This window comes from Trachurus trachurus (genome assembly GCF_905171665.1).
Source record: "Trachurus trachurus genome assembly, chromosome: 3".
NCBI classification, from domain to species: Eukaryota; Metazoa; Chordata; class Actinopteri; order Carangiformes; family Carangidae; genus Trachurus; species Trachurus trachurus.
Genome location: NC_139893.1, coordinates 16,513,870 through 16,534,560, shown reverse-complemented (window position 1 = coordinate 16,534,560; position 20,691 = coordinate 16,513,870). Strand labels below are relative to the sequence as shown.

General features: G+C 40.7%; 1 protein-coding gene across 1 annotated transcript in view; it reads right to left on the bottom strand.

Moving 5' to 3' along the window:
* Positions 1 to 405: 405 nt before the first annotated feature.
* Positions 406 to 20,691, bottom strand: part of mdga1 (MAM domain containing glycosylphosphatidylinositol anchor 1) — a gene marked incomplete at both ends in the record, with an annotated part of 167,527 nt that continues 147,241 nt past the window's right edge. The window contains 3 exons of the mRNA XM_084001722.1: positions 406 to 491; positions 4,874 to 4,982; positions 15,442 to 15,572. Of these exons, the coding sequence (XP_083857848.1) occupies positions 406 to 491; positions 4,874 to 4,982; positions 15,442 to 15,572 (326 nt within the window). The remainder of the gene's footprint in view (positions 492 to 4,873; positions 4,983 to 15,441; positions 15,573 to 20,691) is intronic.

Genomic DNA, 20,691 nt, shown 5'->3' with positions numbered 1-20,691 from the left:
GCACATGGGAGGGTGCGGGTATGGACGAAGAGGGTTGAAGTAGAGGAAAAGGTGACAAAGTGACACGCTGACATGGATAATGAGTCTAATAAGATCAACAGAGTTTTAAGTTCAACTGTTGTAGATCATTAAGTATGTTCTAAAATATGGTGTGAGCATCAGGTGGCTATACTGAATGTCTGGGAAGGACGTCAAAGAAAGGGGTGAAACTAGACAAAGGATTTATGTTACCATTCTATCTAAGCAAGAAGTACGAAATGGATGCATGGATGATAGAAGGACAACAAGTGGAGACAGGAAAGTGGAGGAAAGAACAAGGTGAGGGGTAGAGAGAGAAGTAGAAGAGCGCGAGTCAGGGCAGTGTCTGTCAGCGCAGACAAGTGATGGTCTTGTTGGGAGTGCTCATCATCTGTAGAGGAGCGACAGGAGGCAGGAAAGGCCAAAGGTCAGCCAGCTGGCCAGTGGGAGTGAGTGTGATCCTCCGATCAGAACTGAAACAAAACAGGGAACACAGCTGTTTAATTGGGTTCCACATGAAAATAATAGTTGACAAATTTGTGCTACATCAGCCAATAAAGTCAAATGCATGTGAATGTGAGGCAGATTAACATACATATTTTTGAATTACTTATAATGAGTGGCCTGCTGTGCAATTAGGGGTTTACACTACAGCAATCCCAGGTTAATTACTCTTTACTCACTGCATATATTTCATGTGCATTTTTGTATTTTATTTCATTTATATTTTCATGTGCATTTATCAGTGGAGATCACAAGAAAACGTTCCTCTTTTTCCTTTGGAAATAGAAGGTAACATATTCGGTTAGATTAAATATATACTTTTATGTATATTCCTCTGTGCCAATTAGCATTTCATTTCTGTCTTTGTCTCATTAAAGCATTATTTTTATATATTATACAGTACAGTGTCCCCAGTGCCAAAAGCAAGAGGGAAGATGTAGAAAAATGGATCTGAAAGGATGAAGAGAGACTGAACCAACTGAGTGGGTGGATGAGTAAACAGAAACAGAGAGATTTACCACTGATATCCCACACATTACTATGTCAGCTTTGAGAGTTTAATGAGTAAAATAAGTTACAATTGATGCTATCATCAGCAGGATATGATGGGTTGTTTTTCTAGTTTTATCTGCAGCTTGTTATTGTTTTTGCACAGTAAGAAAATCCAGCAGACACACAAATTTTATGTGGTCATTTAATTGTTCAGAGCCCTGACAGCTGCATTGACTAGATTCTTTATTGCTACTCTTTTATTTTTCTTGTGTACACACAACACCTATTCTCATCCTATACATGTATACAGCATAGCTCTTTTACACGTGTCAAATTACACATGCAAGGCGCTCAAAGACAGAAAACTATAAATAAAAAGTAGGTTTTCTATTACAAAGATCAATATGATTTCATATCAAGGGTCCATCCTCCCGGCAGTAAATCAATATTTATAATAAAGCTTTGATCCGTAAATGCGTGAACACTCCCTCTCACACACACATCCATTCCTAAAGTTTGCAGGTGACAGATTGAAGTGGAACATGGCGTTTTACATCTGTCTGTCTCTCTCTTTCTCTTTCTGCTCTTGCCCCGCCCCTCTTGACACTCACACATCATGTAAAGGAGCCGTTTCTACTGTATATAATACATAAAAAGTCTGTCTGTCATGGAGATAAACTGGAATTAAAAAGATAATGGATTACTATTACAGACATACTGTACGCATCACTTATTGTGTGCATGTGATGTCAATCCTGGATTACTTCTTCACCTGTGTGGAAAGTTCACTGGATATGATGAAGCGGGGGCAATGTGATACAGAAGAGCAATAAAGAGAAAAGAGAACTCATGTAAGAGTAGAACAGGCAGAGAGAAACTCACCTTCCACCACCTTCTCTCCTCCTGCAAACACACTCAACTGAGCCGAGTGGAGCTCTGAGAATTTATGTAGGTGGAGTTGCACCAAACGTGTCACAGGCAATCTTCCTTCATTAGTGGAGAACCGCAGGATAACAGTCCCCTGTGCGTGCACACAGTTAACCTGAAGTAACTGTGAGTGCATGTGTGTGAGAGGGCATACACTACAGTTGTCAGATGTGTGTATTTGTGAGCTTTTGTGCATCCTTGCAGGTGTATACGTCCATTCATATACTATACTGGGTCTCCACTGAAAACGCTTCCAGGGGGAGGCACATGTATGTACTATGTCAGGTGCTCTGTATGCAGCGTATGAGAGACACAGGTGTTATGAATAAGGTGTTTGATGCTGCCAGGTTCACACACTGTCCTTACACATCCATGTGAGGTGTAGGAAGCAGCAGGAAGCTCTGATTGGTGCATGCTGGTTCACATGCATCCTGAATCCCCTTCTTTCCGTCTTTCTCAGTCTTTCTCTCTCTCTCATACACACACACACACACACTCATATGATAGTTTGCTGATTAAACCTGCAATTGCTGTCATGTGCTGCTTTGTACTTTTCTGGCAGCAGTGGTAAGCACCTACTCGTATGAAGCTTGTCTTACCCAAGAACTTTGGTTTGGACTCAGATGAACCTGGTATAAAATGGCTTGCTCATATATCCCGTGCGTCTTGCATTGAGCGTCGATGAAGGTGTGCTCTAACTGACTTTGCATGTTCCTCTAAGTCACATTCTTTTTAAATTCATTATACATAACGAACACGACATGAGTTTAATCCTGGTCTCATCCTCGTTCTACCTCACCAACTCCACAGTGGCAATAATCTGTACTCGAGACAGATGCATTTGTGTTTCTTTTTTCTAGGACTCTTTAGTTGCCTGCTTGATAATTACCCATCTGTCTGTGCTGTGCGTCTCTGCCTGTACAAAACCTGCAGGACACAAATGCAAGCGCACTCAGAGAGCTGAAGAGCTTTCCTTCTTCCTGTTTATACCTTCATCCATTATTCACTTCATCCGCCACTGCCTTTACATGCACATATGTGTGAGACTGCACACATCCACGTGCACATATACACTGATACACATAATACATTCATTCTCATTTTCAGGTTTTGTGGAGGTAAAAGCAGGTTGTTTATTATTCCTTTTTCATCTTTGGATGTTTTTGTTGTTTCCATAGCTCTGATGAGACCGAAACCAGGTTCTCACCACATCTAGCTCCTTAGAATCTCATCATGCTACACAAACCTGCAGCAATAAGTTCCCTGCTCTGTTGAGGATTGTTCCTTTTTTACCATGAGTAAGTGTTTCTGGGAGTTTTTCTTATTTGAATTAGCTCTATCCTTAGACCCTCATCTGCTGCATTTGATTTGTTTGACTATATGAACAAAACTATGAACCAAATGAACTGTTAAACAACCAGTTACGTAATCTATCCACATGTTGTTCCATATATCTGATTCTCAGTCAGTCTCACAGTCTCAAAGTGTCTCCATTCTCAAGAGTGATGGCAGTGAGAAATAACAAAGGTGTCAACCAGCTGTATCATTAGAGAGAGAGAGCGAGATCACAATGAAGGCAATTTACTGACGTTTATATGCATACGTGTGTGTATTTGTGTATGTGCACGTCTTGGCTGGCAGAGGGCAGCTCTCTACCTAAGTCAGATTTTAGTCACATATTCTCTTTTTTCTTTTGGTTCTTATACAATATCACTCTCCCTCTTTCTCTCCATCTCTTTCCCCCTTCAATAAACCCCCTCTTTCTCTTTCTCACACTTGCACGCAAGCACACACACTTACTTTCAGTCACTCTCTGACCTTTTTCTCTGTCTTTTGTCTTTTCAACATACCCATAACCCTCAGGCTGTTTGAGCCTCCCCTCATATGCTTCCATAGGCATGCCCTCATGTGCTGAAACTCAGGGTTTTAACTGTCTGGCTCATCATAAAGGAAAAGTGGACCCTCACAAACTGTATTTAGAAGTAACAATGTGGTAATCTGGTAAGCTTTTCATGGACTAATAGCTTGGTTTGACTTTAGAAATCATGGTCAGTTTATGAGGTGAAAAAAGCTCTCACTGTCGGGTCTCTCACTGTGTGGATATTGCTGTCTTGCATATTACATTTCACTCCTGGTCTTTTTTTTCTCCAAATCACACACTTCCTCACTTTCCTCCCTCTCTCTCTCTCTAAAGGGCAAATAAAAAGCTTTTAAGGATGAAGAGCAGTTTGCAGAGTAAATAGATAATTGTTGCTAATAGAGAACAGAAGGTAAAAGGACGCACTGAAGGTGGGTGTAAAGGAGGCAGTGAGGTTGTCATGTGGAGAGTTAGAAGATGACAAGATGAAGGGGAATGTGAAGTAAATGAAATGATGGAGGCTTAGAAAGGAAATGATGATGAGCCTTCCAGTTTGCCAGTGGTTTCCAGTTGCATACAACTCCCACACTGACAACACAATTTTCTCTGAGCCACAATACTACACTTCCCAAACACATAAGAAGACTTTTAATTCATTTTCTCTTGTTCCTCTGAAATCTCCTTCTCTGCCACCCCTCAATTAATTTCTTTTCTGCTAAAATCAATTCATTTCAGCTCAGTCTAATTCGGCTCCGTTTCTGCTTCTTAGCAAAGCGTCTTACTGTCATGTTTGCTGAAAACAACAAAGCTATCAACATTTTGAGACCATTAAGAATAATATTGCCTTCCTTAATTAAATTCTTTTGAACATAGAAAAACAATGAAGGGAGTGGAAACAGTCCATCACAAGTGATTATTTGTGTTTGTGTGCTCACATCTCTCCACTTGCGCCCGGCTGAGGGGGAACCTGAGCGTGACATGAAGTGTGACTCTCCATTTGTATGTCTAGTGCTGCATCAATTTGCAGTCAAAGAGGGATGTTTTTTATTTCATTGTCTATCTTACCTGTCTTACCTGCGCTGGCTACAGTGTTCTCCTGTTTGCACTTCCCCATGGTGATGGACACATCGTCAATGGCAATATCCCCCTCGAAACTCGGGCCTCGAATTCCTTCAAACACAATCTGTTTGGGGAGGAGACAAAGACAGAGATGGATGCTGGGTGAGTATATCTGACAATATCGAAATGTTATGATAAAGCATTATCACTAATCTTGCAGTATGACAGATACAGAAGCATTAGTGTGTCCTTATCCCATTATAATTTGTGGACCAGGAACAACAAAATCAAACAAGAGATTGTTCTGAAAAGTTTCCAGACGACGTCTCCATTTTAGCCACCAGCCATCTGGTTTTGACTGACAGCCTAATTACTGTGGTGTACCAAGGCACCAAAAGCCCATTGCACCCAGCTAATCAAAAACCAAGTGTATTCTGTCTGGAATATCAGGAGGGAAAAGGAAAACAAACAAGAAAACATTGTTGCTCAACAATAACAACAAAAGAAACTCTCACTGCTGTAGTTGTTATTGGGTATAACTGCAGACATTGGTGCTTTGTATTGTTTAATCTAAAATATGTCAGCCCAGTGCTTGCTGTGTAACATTTCTGAAGAATTTTCAATCCTACAGTAATCATTCACACAAATATTTTCTACTACAACTGCAAATTAGCTTTTGAGCAAGGCACTTAACCCTTAAGCTGCTCTCACAGAGCAGAGAGATAAGCAGGTGATGCTGGTGGGAAAACTACCTGCAAACCATTTCTGTGTACATACAGGTTAACAAGAGAGCGAGCAGGTGCATACACCAAATGGTAAATATGCATGAGTGGCCTCTCTTTACAAACTCCATCTGTTATCACGATGTGCCGTGGTGGAGTATTACAGAGAGAGTATTTAACCTATGAAAGAGGCAGAACAAGGTTGCCATCAATTTATGTGTAAATATATCAAGCCATAGCCAGGGTGGATTCAATTAACCTGCAGAGAAGCTCACCCCAACCCCATTGTTGGTCTAAGTTAAGGAAAGGTGGTGAATGGCCAAGCAAACACCACAGTAACCATCTCTCACTGCCGAGGAATTCCATTACCCGTGTTTTAATCTGTGACTGTTGGGCTGTTAGCTCCTAACAGATGTGTCAGTTTGAAGTATCAAACAAAAATTCATGGGGCAGATACCAATAAGCCATTTATTGCCATAGACAAGTAGCCCACAGGAGCAGACTGTGTGCATGTGAAGTAATTTATCCCTTTTCTCTTCAGCAGAGTAATCGTGAAAAGCAGAGTTCAATATAAAGAAACTTTGAGAGAAATGGTAATTCTGTAAATCTGCATCAACTCAGGCTCAGTTACTGTGCTCCTGCTTAAGAACTGTTTAAAATGTCATACCTTGATTCACTTAGCCTATAGGTCAACTGATCCCGGTAATAAGCAGAGTGTGAGCGTTAACTACCGTAGCACACATGCATCCACAGGTAGCTTAAATATTTTTTTCTCTCTGTCTCTCTATCCGTGTCTCACTCTCTCCTCGTCTCCAATTCAATTACATTCAGAAAGAGGAGGGAAACATAAGAGCAGTACCTCCTCTTTCCAACTTCCTCTCTAATTTAGTCCCAGAGGGAGAAATCTTCTTTGAATGAATAAATAAAATAATTGGGAACCTTGAAGTTCACTGGGTGATGTGGTGGAGGGAGAAAGAAAAGAAATGCAACAGCAGCACATGTTTGTTTTGTTGTTTTCTTTGCTCATTTTTGCAAAAGGGTTATTAGATTTTTAGGCAGAGGGAAGACATGAAGGAAATTCAGGGACAGTAGAAGAAAGAGGCTTATTGGTCAAAAGGCCATTCTCATCTAAATTATAAACACCACAGTGGTGCTATTCACTATGTGCCCATGTTTACCTTTTTATTTTATTTTTTATTTATGTGCTTGGTTCCTTGAATTATACTCGCTCTCATTACTGTGTCGCTAATCAGCCCAGCACCCAACACTATCCTTATAATCAACAACAAACACACATTCACACAAACACACCTGCAGTGACACTGGAGCCTTGCACACTAGCCTCTTTACACCTGCAAGCACGAGACACCAGATTGTTGTATAATTAGAGATGATGAGAAAAATCACTGGGAGAGGGAGGCACGGAGAAACACTGGCCTTGACTCAGTACAACAACGCAAACAGCCATCTCCTTTAAGCTACGTAACAACACAATCATATCAAAGATTATCGAACAGAATGGCACGGCAAAGCAATGAAATATCTCGCTCTGCAACAGAGGACGGTGAAATAATGATTTCATGGGTTTATCTTTCTGGAAAGGCTCAAGGAAATAGGCCTGTGCCCTTTCCACTTAATGTTCACTGCTGACAGATCGAGCTGAAGTGTGACCTGCCTGTGCCAACAACTGCCTTACACTTAAACATCACTGCTGGACACTGTGCTGAAGTATACACACAAGATATCGCAACAGTTTCTCAACCTTGGTAGTGGCAAGGTTGTCTGATACACAGTCACTGAAGATTTTCAAGTGTGATTTTCATTATTGATTTGTCAGATACAACTTTCATGAAAAAAAAGTATACAGGATGCAATATTTAAAATGCCTTCAACTAAGAGGTGGAGGTTTAAATGGAAAAATCAGGTCATAGGCCACTAAATGCTCCTGTTATATCTACTGTATCTGATATTTAACTTTGACGTTTACTGAATACTTAAAACCATCATACTGTTTTGGAAAGGTAGACTTCAAAGTTTCTTTTTTCAAAATTACATTTAAAAATTCTCTCAATTCCCAGTTCATGTAGTGCGAGTCTGTGTAAGGAAGTGAAAGTGAGATAGACAGCTTATGCGTGTGTGTGTGTGTGTGTGTGTGACGGTAGGATCAAAGGGTGTACAGTAAAGTGTCAGGTTGGAGTTGTGAATGTGTCGTTTTGTCAAGCCTTGTAACCTTTTAATGTTCCCATTGATGTGCTGTCCACATACCAGAGGGGACACAGCCGCGAGAGAGTGAGTAAGTGAGAGAGGGAGAGAGAGAGAGAGAGAGAGAGAGAGAGAGAGAGAGAGAGAGAGAGAGAGAGAGAGAGAGAGAGAGAGAGAGAGAGAGAGAGGATAGGGGTTGGGGGGATACAGAGACAGCTTTGAAATACCAGTGCAGAAGAGACTTGCTGCAGTGTGAGGCAGGCAAATGTGGGTTGGCCTGGTTTCCAACAAGCCCCCCAGGTACCAAACACTGCGAGGAACACAGATGGCCTCTGGGTAATCCACAGAGGAGCGTGTAGGGACACAAATAATCCACTACAACATGTTACCTCCTCTTTTTTTTTTCTTTTCCATTTTGCAACTCCATTGATTTCATCGTCTCAATGAACAACCAGAATCAGGGCCAGTAATCATTTTAATTTTTAGATGGAACGTGATTGGCTTGACAGATGAATAGGACAGATGGTGGTTCATAACAATAGAAATTACCACTGATACTGACTGTCAATGTAATAGCGAAGACACTGTGAACGGCCAGCTCTAACAAAATACTTCTGTTTCCCTGTGGATGCAATAAACACAGATCAAGAGCAGAAAAGCTCATAAAGAGGTTGTTCACATTTCAGAAATTTACAACTTGAATATACACATTAGTAATCATAGCCAGCAGGCAGTAAACAATTTAAATTCTAAAGCTTCCTTATCGGTTGGCTCTACCCCTGTTTACAATAACAGCCTTGTATTAATGCAAGCCACTGGCTGGGCTACAGCTCTTGTTTTAGAGAGGCAGGAAGGATAGCTGTTCTCAAAGACATCATTACTTTTGTTGGACAGAGCACAAAGACGGGGAAATGCTGAGCCGAGTGGCAGTACCTCAAAGACCTTCAGTGTTACGCAGCGAGCTGTGCACAGGACGGGAAGGTTTGTGTTCTCTGTGGACACACTCTCAACATGAAGCAGAAATCAAACAAGTGTCAATATACAGTCACCCCCGCAGTCTGTGGAACTAAATAACGTCTAATTCGAATGCCAGTCTCCCGAGAATTTAGTTGATTTGAAAATCACAAGAAAGGGGAGATACGAGACAATTGATAATTGGCACAACAATGCTGTCTTTGTTTATTTTCCCAGAGAATTCAGGTTAATGCTTTCTTCAAATGGAGAGAAACAGAGTCAGTATTAAACAGCCAAGGAACATGCACAGACGCTGTTCTACACAACATTATACCTGGACCTTAATTACACTGGGTTTGCACATCACCCACCTTGGGAACACAGGTTATTGAAGTGGGAAATTAATGTTGATATTACTGCCATTCAAAATGAGCAAAGCCTCCCAACTTCTCTGAAAAAAATCAAGAGAGACTGACAGTAAGGAGGAGACACATGACGCCTGGAGACGAGCAGAGACTGAAACTTAAAAGGACACCCTTTCTCAAACTGCTGAATATTGTTGTGCATGCATTTTAAGCAGAACATTTATTGTATAAAATGGAGTAATTCATTTTGATCATTTCTCTTTGTTTATTGCAAATGTCCCATCTTAAATGAAGGGCAACACTCACAGGATTATGCATTAAACTTCATGTTGTCGTAATGTGATTGTACATAATGTATGATTTAAATGTGTGTCACACTGAAGTTGCAGACTAGAGTCCCTCTGAGAGATTGTGACCAGTGATTAACCTGCAATAGCGGTCTCATGTGAATGAGTTCAAATTAAGGTTAAATATGAGCTCATCAGACTAATATTAAATACCCCTCTTCCATTTCAAAGAGGCATAAATAATTCCCTGTGACAAAACAATTTCGAGAAAACACTTGTGACTATTCCTAAACACTTGTAAAATCTACTGTGCAGGATTCATGCAATGAGTCATGCACACTGGACTCTGCATAACATGGACACTGTTTGGATACTATTTAGTTTCCAAGGGGGGTACATTTTTCCATCAAATGCTGTGCTATAATGCAGCAACCAGACAGCAACCGGACAGCAACCCACCCCTGTAATCTCCTCCTGTCTTTTCAGTTAAACGTATCCTTTCCTGATCCATCACACTCTTATCATGTGATCCTTTTTGTATGAATAACAATCTACAAGTGTTGTTTACCTTGTTGTCTTTGCCAGTAGCAGTCAAATAAGTGTGTTTTCTTACTTTTCATGACCATTTTGACCAAATGAAGCGTAGACTTTTTGTTTCTAGTTTCCACTGGCATGCACATTTTCACTGTACAGTGGATAGTCATGTCACATATTTTTTTGTTTGTGCTGGTATGGACAGAGATTATTTCTTTTTAAAGCAGAGCTAAATGGTATTGTCAGTGTTTCCAAAAGTTACAGTTTCAGATCTATCAGGAAACCATTTTGGATGTTACTTACTGTAGCCATAGATCCAACGAGCCATGGAAGTTGGCAAATTAGAATAGAGCTACTCTTTTACAATTCCAAATTCTTTCCGACAAAAAAGCTAAATTGAAGAACACAACAACAGCAATTGTGGCAGGTAATTGTCAACAGCAGGCAGCTCAATCATTATTATTGATTGTAAAGAAACCAGCCCCCCTTAAAGAGACAGCGAGAATGAGAGACAGATGAGACCCGGGGAAAGATGGGGCAGCTGGAGCAACAAGATCAACAGGGTGGTGGTCAGAAAGGCAGTGATAGCTGAAAGAGAACAGGAGGGATGGGCTAAGAGAGGACATTTTGACAGAGACAGACAGGTATGGAAACAGAAATGGTCTTCACCACTGGCTCTGATATTTCATTTCTTCAGTCCTTTGGAGGGGTGTGATACATAGCAGAAAATAGTAAGAGGGGAGTAAATGTGAGACAGGAGGTGAGAGAAAGTAACAAAGTATGTTTATCAGCATAGCTCCTCCGGCTGGTGCTGGGATCAAGGCTGTGTGCGCTCTCCATTATTTAACAACCCTATTTGTTACCTAGTGGTTTGTGTTGTGGGTAAGTGTGAGTGTGCGTGTGTGTGCGTATGTGTGTGTGTGTGTGTGTGTGTGTGTGTGTGTGTGTGTGTGTGTGTGTGTGTGTGTGTGTGTGTGTGTGTGTGTGTGTGTGTGTGTGTGTGTGTGTGTGTGTGTTAAACAGATAGCACACTGAATAACTGAAATATCTTAACAGTCCATATCTTCAGGTTATAAACTACCGGTATTTAGTGCTTTTTAACTGTGCATTATTAAAGCATGGCACAGTTTACCCCTCCAACCAGACTACAGCAAAATATTTTATTGATTAGCACATGTTCACTAAGAGACAGAACTTCTAATAACCTAATACAACTGATCCTAAGTGGAACATGGCTGCAAACTTTATTGACAGGTTTGACAAATTTCCAGGGGCTCATCAGGAGGAATCAGAGAAAAGTACAAAAAATGGATGCATTGAAAAATGTGAGTGTGATGGACATACTTTGCAAAGCCACACTTGCATCTCTAACCTATGTGATGTAGGAGACTACACACAGAGGAGAAAGATTAGTCATATATGAGGCAACCTTCAGTTGCCAGGGAGACAAGTCCTCTCTTGCATGCAACCTTCCTTGTTCATCCATCCAGCATCACCTGCCTTTGCCTGAGTTAACATACAAATGGGGGTATTGTGTTACTGCTTTACTGATGCTCACATCTCATTCTTTCTTGTTTACATGTCTAGTTTCTTTGTCTCTAAATCATACGATTTTTCTCACGTGTGCCCACAGGCCGCATTGAGATTATCCACAGGCAGGGTCCGGCCCACCTCCTCAAATGAAAAAAAAAAAGTAAATTTGAAAAGTAAATTTGAGGTCAAAGAGAAAAAAATGCTGTTTAAGTTACATACTTTTCTATTTTTTCCACAAACATAACACAAAGATTTCACCTTCTCAAAAGTCTCAAAACAATGTCTTGTGCAGTCACCACAATCTTGACCTTTGCCCTTCAAAATCGAATCAGTTTGTCCTGAGTCCAAGTAAAGTATTTGTGCCAAAGTTGAGGGGATACTTTAAAAGTAGCTTAATGTTAGCTTAATCTGCAACAAGGTTTACTGAGCCAATGAGGACGACTGACTATATGAGAAGAAACCAAATTAGCCACATATGCTGTACAAAGAGCTTCAAACTTTGCAAATACAATTAAGTCTTTACAGCTACGACCAGAGGAGCCCTAAAACATACTGTATGCCCACTGTTTCAGACTTAATTTTCTCCTTAATGCTGAAAGAAACGTGGTGTTGCAGAGGAATAGTTAATGAAGAGCAAATGCAGCTTGCAGCTAAAGCCTTCAGCCCACATTCATCATGGATTCAATTTCCCCTATGCACGTACAGAGTATCTGGAATCATTACAACACAACTAGCAGGCATCCCCTGCTCATAAATAACCCTGTTAATTGACCTGTCATAGCTAATTGCTGCAGGGGATAGGAGACTGGTGTGTATGTGTGAGTTCTTCTTTATCTGTGCATGTGTCTGTATCTAAAACAGTGTTTATGCATGTAATTTTGTTTATGTGTGAAGATAACACAAAGAGATAGATACATGGACAGTTCAGGTGTGTGGCGGTAAGTGTATAAACAGTTGAATGGTTGAAGACTCTCTTTCTTGAGTCTGTTGATTTTAAAGGCAGTAGTCATTAGCCTTGAAACAGGAGGGTGTGAAACGGACCAGGGCAAAAATCGACCTGACTGGTTGGCTTGTCCCAGCACTGTGCCAGAGAGAAAGAGGCATGGAGAGAAGAAAAAAAACCAAAGAGAGACAGAGATCGAGAAACACACAGGAGGTTTAATTTGCACTCTCCCTTTGCCCGGTTATAAACTTCCTGACACAGATACACACACACTCACAAATAGACACGCAAGTGAGTGAGAAAGGCTGGGAAAATGAGTGAAGAGAGAGGAAGCATCATGTCCAGTCAGAAATGAGGACTGAGTCATCTAGTTTACTCGGCCACATCCCAGCAGGGAAGAGCTAACTGCAAGTGAAGCGACCGAAGAGCCGATGGGACCTCAATGATGTGTCAACAGACAGTGCTCAAACACAGGCACACAACAGGAGTGCAATGTCTCCAAGATTATTTCCTCTACGATTTACTGAATGTGTTAAGTTGTTTTTCTTAAACTCAAAACTTCTGTTGAATGTAAGCTCCATACTACCAGGGGTCACCAACTATATTTGTTGAAGGGCCAGGATGTTTCTCGACAGACACTTTGGGGGCCGGACAGGCAAATAAAATGAAATTAGATTCACATTTTGGTCTCATAATTTAGTTTCTGATATTTATTGTTTTGACATTTTAGTTTCCTCACCAAACTGAAGGCATTTTTAGTCTTTGTCAGTTAGACTCCTATCACTCATACCAGTCAGCCACCAGACGGGATGTAGATATCTCAATATTTGTGGGTGTTGTGCCCATCACTGGCTTTTAGACGAGGTAATGCACAGAACAATGAAAATAATCAACTTCATATGTTCAGTATGGAGCACTGTTCTGCAAATTTGCTGTGGAATCTCAAGCTGCTCATGTTGATCTGTTTCTGATAAAGTGATTAGTTACATAGTAGTACACGAGTTCAGTCAATTTTAATGGAAGATACATTTGCAGGAAAAAAGCAAATCATATGGCAGACTGAGAACTGGCCAAGGTGTTAGCCAGGTGTCTCCTTAAGTTCAGTGGTTTTCAACTGGTTCACTTTCTCTTTTTCTTACTCAATATGTCACAACCAAGATCCATGGACCATATCTCACAAAAATAGTGCAGTATAGTATTAATACTTTCCTGCACTGTTAAAAAGAAATCAACAGAAGTGCAACTACTGTAAATTACTTATCTTGAATTAGAGGTGTATTATTTTTGATGACTTCATGTTTTCATGAGCCAGCATTTCGATACACACAACACACTGAGGTTTTGGTTCCTCTTTGTTGCCCTCATTGCAATGGGAAAGTCTAAGTACTGAAACACATATGGTTCAAACAACAACATTTCATACATGAAAACAACCACTGGTAAACAAACCAAGACTCTTGAATAACAGTAATTTCTTAATCTTGTGAGTATAAATGATTGGGACTGTTCTTCTCTGTAATGTTTAGGTGGTGCAGTGACAAGTCATGCTCACAGTATGTAATGCATGGATACATTTTTATCAATGATATTCTGAAGGGTTTTGAATGCTGACTGAGAAACAACATAGTGATCTCTCATCAATTCCTAATCCAGGTGAAATAGAATTGGTGTGGCCGTTGATACCAATGTATTTACGTGGTGCAAAATTAAATACACATGTTATTTACTTATCTTTATTCAGAGGTCATGGGAGTGCGTTGATACATATGTATGCTGTTTGGATCTGTGTGAAAGCTTGTTCTCCACCCTGAGATCAGCATATTCTTGATGAAGCGAATAATCCTCTGGTTACGGTGTGGATAGGCTCGGTGCTGACATTCAGCAGAAAATAAGCTGGATGTTCACTCAAAGGCTCCTCATTTATCAATAACTTCCCTCAGTGCTACAACTGCAGCATGAGCATTTATTAATAAATGAAAAATACACCCCAGTCTCTCATATAAAAGCTTGGGGTTAATTCATGTACATCATATTTTTCATTGCCTTCATTAGTACCACTTTTTACGCGAATCTGTGAATAAATGTATGATATATTGATTCCAGTGGGCAAATGCTCTCACTATTTACATTCTAAAACTGTGGTCAGTTTCTGTTTCCCATGTACTAGCAGCTGCACTATCAGGGCAGGTGCTCACCAACAGGGAGCCTGAGATCACTCTCTACTCTTTCTGCTTAATTGCTACTAAAACCTTTGCCTCCGCCATGGAGGTGTTACCTCTGACATGACCACATGAGGCTTTAATGCTGGGAGCTCATATCTAAATTCACTGGTGTTCTCTGATTCTTCAGAGATTCAAAAGTCACTTTGGTGAATTTCCTCTGAAAAATTAATTTGATTCCAAGCAGAGTTTCGATCCCAATTCTTTGTAGAATTCCCATGATTCCTAGCAGCCACTAGAGTATAAAATGTCTCCTGTTCTAGGCTGCAGCCGAGGCCTTCCTCTTAGGGGAAGACACAGTAGAGAGGAAATAGGAGCAGTAGAGGAAACGTCTAAGAGTTGACAGGGGGAAAAAAGGAATAGCATAAAAGCATACAGTATAATTCTTTGTTTTTTTTTCCTGTTGCCATCTTCTTAGAAGAAGCCAAAGCAGACCTGACAATGGTGTCAGCACGTGGTGGAAATTAACTCTCAAGAAGCAAAGCAAGCACTGGAGGCAATTCAGAGGCTGAGTTCTTTCAACATCAAGCAAAACAGTACAGAGCACTCTACAATTACCCTCAACAGTTCTGCCACTGCATGCAATGCAACACATCTCAGCTGCTGAGAGTGAGTCTGCAGGACCTGAGGGAGCTTTACTACTTTCTCAGAGAAGCACAAGCTCTTCAGTTGTATCCACTTATCTATTGTTCATTTGTTTTTCTAACGAGACAAACATTCTCCTTAAACACTATATTGCTTGTTCAAGCTTTGACGCTCAAGCTTTTCTTGCTTTAGTAGTCTGTGTTGGGATGAAAAAAGAAAAGTAATCACCAAGGCCTTACCTGGAAGGGTCCACTGGGACTGATGTCGAAGAACGCTCTCTTCCAGTCCGGGCCTTGATGACCAGACTTCGTCCATACCACAGAGTCCACAGAGGCAATGCTTCTCACCCTCAGAAGCACATTCAGAGTGCCTGTGAAAAGTATGCACACATCAGCACACACATCCACACAAACAGTACACAGATTATTAGAAACTGTCTATGTGGGCGCAGTGGGTTGAGTGGGCTACTCCTCACTGCAGTCAGCCCCGGTTCGAATCCAGCATTGGGCGGCCCATTGCCCCGTCTCTGCCTCCCCATTTCCTGTCTCTCTCAACCGTACTATCCATGAAAGGCATAACCCCCCCACCCCCTCAAAAAAAAAGAAAAGAAAAAAGAGAAACTGTCAATGAGCTATGGTAAAATTGGAACAGAGCTTATAATTTTGTGAAATATACAGGCTAAACATTTCAAACATAATAACCCACTCAAAATGATCTCCACCAATGACCAGGATAGAGCACTTATTGAAAGACTGAACAAACAAAGCAGACAACCTATTAACTCACGCACACATACTCAGTCAAACAATGAATATACTGTGATTTGACTGTGTAATCAGATGAGATGCCCCAGTCCTTAATGCAATTAGTGAAACAATTATAATGTGTATCAACCTGTTTACTAACCACAGTCAGACATGTGGCCACCCAATGATAGCACCAGTATGTACAGAAGTTGTAATTAATCGTTTATAGTCACAAGAGAGACAGAAGGTAATGAACTGCAACCATCACCTTTATCCCAGTGGAGCTGCTCCATGTTGTAAAGGCCAGCAGCAATTTACAAGTCACACCCTCTGCTCTGACCCACTCTGGCAAAGATCTAACTGCTATCTAGCTGTCAGTATAAAATTCTATACAGAGAGGATTTTATCTACGAAACCTATAGGATCGAACTCTAAGAAAGAGAAGACACTGTTAGACCATTGTTGAGCACCATATACAGTACTTCACATTACCTTTATACAGAAATAATGGTGGAGGGTAGATCGTGAGAAAATATTTTTTAATTAAATGGCCTTTGATAATTAATATGTTTTGTTTAATACCCCAGGCTATAGGCCTACTCACTGCCATATAACGTTTACATTTTAAAAAGCAATGACTGTGGAGACAAAAATCAGTTGTCTGGGAGACTGAAAAAAGACTAGAGAATGACACCATTTGGGCCAAGCAGACGTGATCCAAGTAGTCTCTCTGTCTCTCTCTCAGGTCTCTAAGGTGTGAGAGAGTCGTTCATCTTCCTAATGATCCCCAGCCAGCTCCTAATTGGAACATTAACCAACCACCAGTCTCTTAAACAAATACACAGGCAGGGGTCATGGTATCTCTGTGTTATACAAATGCTACATAAACCGTATGTGTATGTGTGTGGGCATGCGTGGACTCGTAGATTTATGCTTGGGCTTAAGCACAAATGTTTATCATTAGGCTGCATGCATGCATATCATTGACTGAGGCAATGACACTCAAACCTTGAAGCAGCAGCTTGGTGGTAATTAACTTCCTGATCTGTTACATGAGAGGTATGACTAAGGAGGTGTAGTGGTAGGTAAACAGGAGAAGTTAGGTGAGATGTTTTCAATTTGTGTGTGTGTGTGTGTGTGTGCGTGCGTGTGTGTGTGACAGACGCAATGGAAAGCAAACTGCTATTCCAGACATCACTCTGAACTCTGATAATAAACACACTTTCAATTAGCCTGGCGCAAATTTAGGAATGCTCATGAACATTACAGTACCAGTTTCTCATACATGTGAAACACTCAGTTAATCAAACATGACAGAAGCTAAATAGATGGATTGTATGCTACTCTTAATTGGAGGGCCTGAAATCTTAAAGGAATATTTTGAACACAGCATGTAATAAGAGGATTGATGCCTGTTTGATATGAAGCTGAGGCAAAACGCCAGATAGCTTAGCATAAGGACTGGAGACAGTGTTGTCTGCAGTGGTCCTCAGAGGTCAATGGACTTCAACTTGAAAAAATCACACTCACATATTGATTGTAACAGGTACTGTAGGTAAGTAACTGAAGTAACTGAATCCTCAGCTTTTTCTAATGGGATCACAAAGCTGAAACAGGATATTCTGTTCTGCCTGTGACAGTGGTAGTGACCTTCTCATCTAATTCTCTGGAAGAAAGTGAAGAAGCATATTTTCTCCAAAATGTCAAACTGTTGCTTTAACAGCAGAGCTACTTTGCATGCTTATCTACACTTTGGATCATGTTATATGCAAAAACAGCAGGATGTTCGTGCTAAAATACTGTAATGTACTGGTATAAGAACTGTTAAAGACACACAGAGACTTGCATGGAACTGCTCAACACATTAATTTGAAAGGACAAGAGTGGCACTGTTATATAATGGAAAGAAACATCAGCTAATTCTGGTATAGCCAACTTTCACCTGCTCAGCCCACTCTCTTATTCTACCTCCACATATCTGAGCCTCATTGTCTCCTTTTTCACTTACCACACGTTCTGTCTCTCTCTCCGCCTCTCCCTGATGTACCCTCCCCATCATCGCCCACACACATGCACACACACACACACCTGACAGAGGGAAGAGCAAAGAGGACTCTGATAAGCAGTCCATTGATTGGACTGAGGTAAAGCAGAGTGTGTTGGTAAGAGTGTCAGAGAGGCAGAGGAGAAGGCACAGCTCTATCAAGGCTACTTGTCTGCAGAATCGTGAGTGGAGGAGACAGCAGAGGTATATTACAACACACGGACAGAAATACACACACACACAATGCTGTACTTAAGCAATACATCACAACAGGCCATGGTATAAGCTCATTATAGCCTACCACAGCTAAGGGGTGTCCTTCGACCTAACGCAAAGCGGAGGGACAAAAAACCCCTTAGCGTGTATCACGGACTGAAGTGATGTAGGCCTATTGCTTTTATAAAACGGTTACCAATAATGGCAGTATTAAAGAGGAGTACAATCGATTTCATGTAGCTTTTATTAAGAAATACATATTATCTAATGGTGAAAGTTAACCTTGAACATGTAAATTCACCGGCTACCTTTTGGTACCAACTGTAAAGTTCATTGTCATGGATACATGACAACAAACTTCCATACTTGCTTTTAGAATAGTAGCTGTGGCATACGCTCATTATATCACAGCAACCATGAACAACCAATCAGACTGCCGGATTTCACCTTTCCGTTTTATAATTGAACTCAAATGAATTGAACTGTTTTTCTTTTGATAATTGGTTCTCCTATCCCCCTGTCCTTCACATCTGTCTAAAAAGGTTTCATGTCCTAATAAGCCAAAGCATGCTATTCAAACTTCTGAATATTCAGTCATTTCAGGGGCATGAGAGGCATATGGTAAGTAGATTGGATTTAATCAAAGCGTCTGAGGCAACAAAGTAATCATAATGTTTTCTTTAAAATGAGAATCTAAATTCAAAATGCAGAAACTAAAGATAACACTTGAGATAACATAATGTATTATGTCAGATGCTAACACTAACAGCCACCCCTCTCGTGCCACACAGACTTGTAAACATTCATACAGAGGGCTTGTTTAAAGCTTGTCTTTTAATAAAAGTGTTATCCAGAATAACACACAAGGACTACAACATTTAAAAAACCTACAACTCTTCCATCACACTGAAGAGAAAATAAACCAATGATTCCAAGTAGGCTTGCCAGTTGCACTCTGCAAACCTGAGCCAGTCTAAAATACAACCCAGTGCCAAACAAAACTAATTAAATGTTGTTTATGGTTGCTGCCAGCTAGCCCAAAGAGAAACACATTAAGGTGAACAAAACAGGGAGGTCTTTATTTGCTGTGCTGGCCTAGTGCAACGCTAAAATCCAAACTAGTTGAAGGGCACCGTGCTTTCTTTCCTTAGTCTGCTAAATCCTACACAAGGTATTTTCCCCTGTTTTCTATTCAGGTAACATCAGGGTTATAAAACAGCTGTAACACAGTACTGTATATGTGGGTCAGAGAGGGGTAATATCTTATATTTCTAAAAAATGCACTGTGTCAAAGTGCTTAAATGCTTTCAACATATACAACATGTTTTACACTTTACAGCACTTTAACACTACACAGTCAAGGAGATTAAAACCAGTGAAGTTTGATTAAAACAGTACTTCAGCCAAAAGCTCGGCCTCTTGCATCCTCTCAATCGCTACGAACATTCCCAGGTTGATAGACTCTCCACCAGCTGTCTGCTCCAGCTTTTATTCTTTTTCTTTCACTTTTATGTCTCTTCATACTTGTTCCTTTGTCTCAGTCCTTCTGTTTTGTCATATACCATCCTCTTTGCTCTCACGCTCTTCATCAACCCTCTCTTTCTTCCAAGGCTGGCCGACCCTTATTCTATTCTCCTGTCTCTTCTCATCTCATCTAATCTTATCTCACTGACCCTCCTCCCACTGTCTTTTCCTTATTCGGTCTCTTTCTGTCATTAAGAGTCAAACTGTGTCTTCCTGGCATGAGCGTGAGCTTCGCCAAGGTAAGGCAATTAAGGCAACAACAGATTGGATGACACTGTCAGAACAGAAGTACAGCGTAAATTGAAGGAAAGCTTGTCGTAGAGCTGGGCGTAACTGGTAACAGATTGTGCTAATTGTAAGCAAGCACTGTGTGACTGATGTGGCATTGTCTTGTCTAATTGCTTTGCTGTGAAATACCCCTAAAGCCTTAGGAGAAATTGCACAACACATGCTAAAGTAAGTGATGAGGTATTTGTTGTGGTAATGCAGAAATATGTAGAAATGTGTATGAAATCATGATAAAGATTAATTTTTTAAAAACAATGACAATAAACTCACTGTACTGAACATTAAAAAAAGAAAAGAAGGAAATTAATATTCTATTAAAATAGTGGTGATGATTCACCACTAGGGGACATAGAGACAAAAATATAGTTAAAGCAGAAGTAAGTGGTCCGGTCGTTTTCGCTAATGCTGCGTTCCAGGCAGGCTTTTGAAATCGTGAATTACAGCTTCAAGTCACGACTTTGTAGCGTTCCAGGCAACCCACTCGTGTTTTTCCGACCTGTTTTACCGGTGAAAGTCACTATAACGGCCACTCGTAACTTCAGACCGGTGAACTCGTACCAGATCGAACTGGTACCACTTCACGGTCGGAAAAATAAGAGTTTCCTTGAACGCACCATAACAGTCCTCGTCCCTACGTCGCCACATTCACGGCGTTCCTTGGCTGCACACAC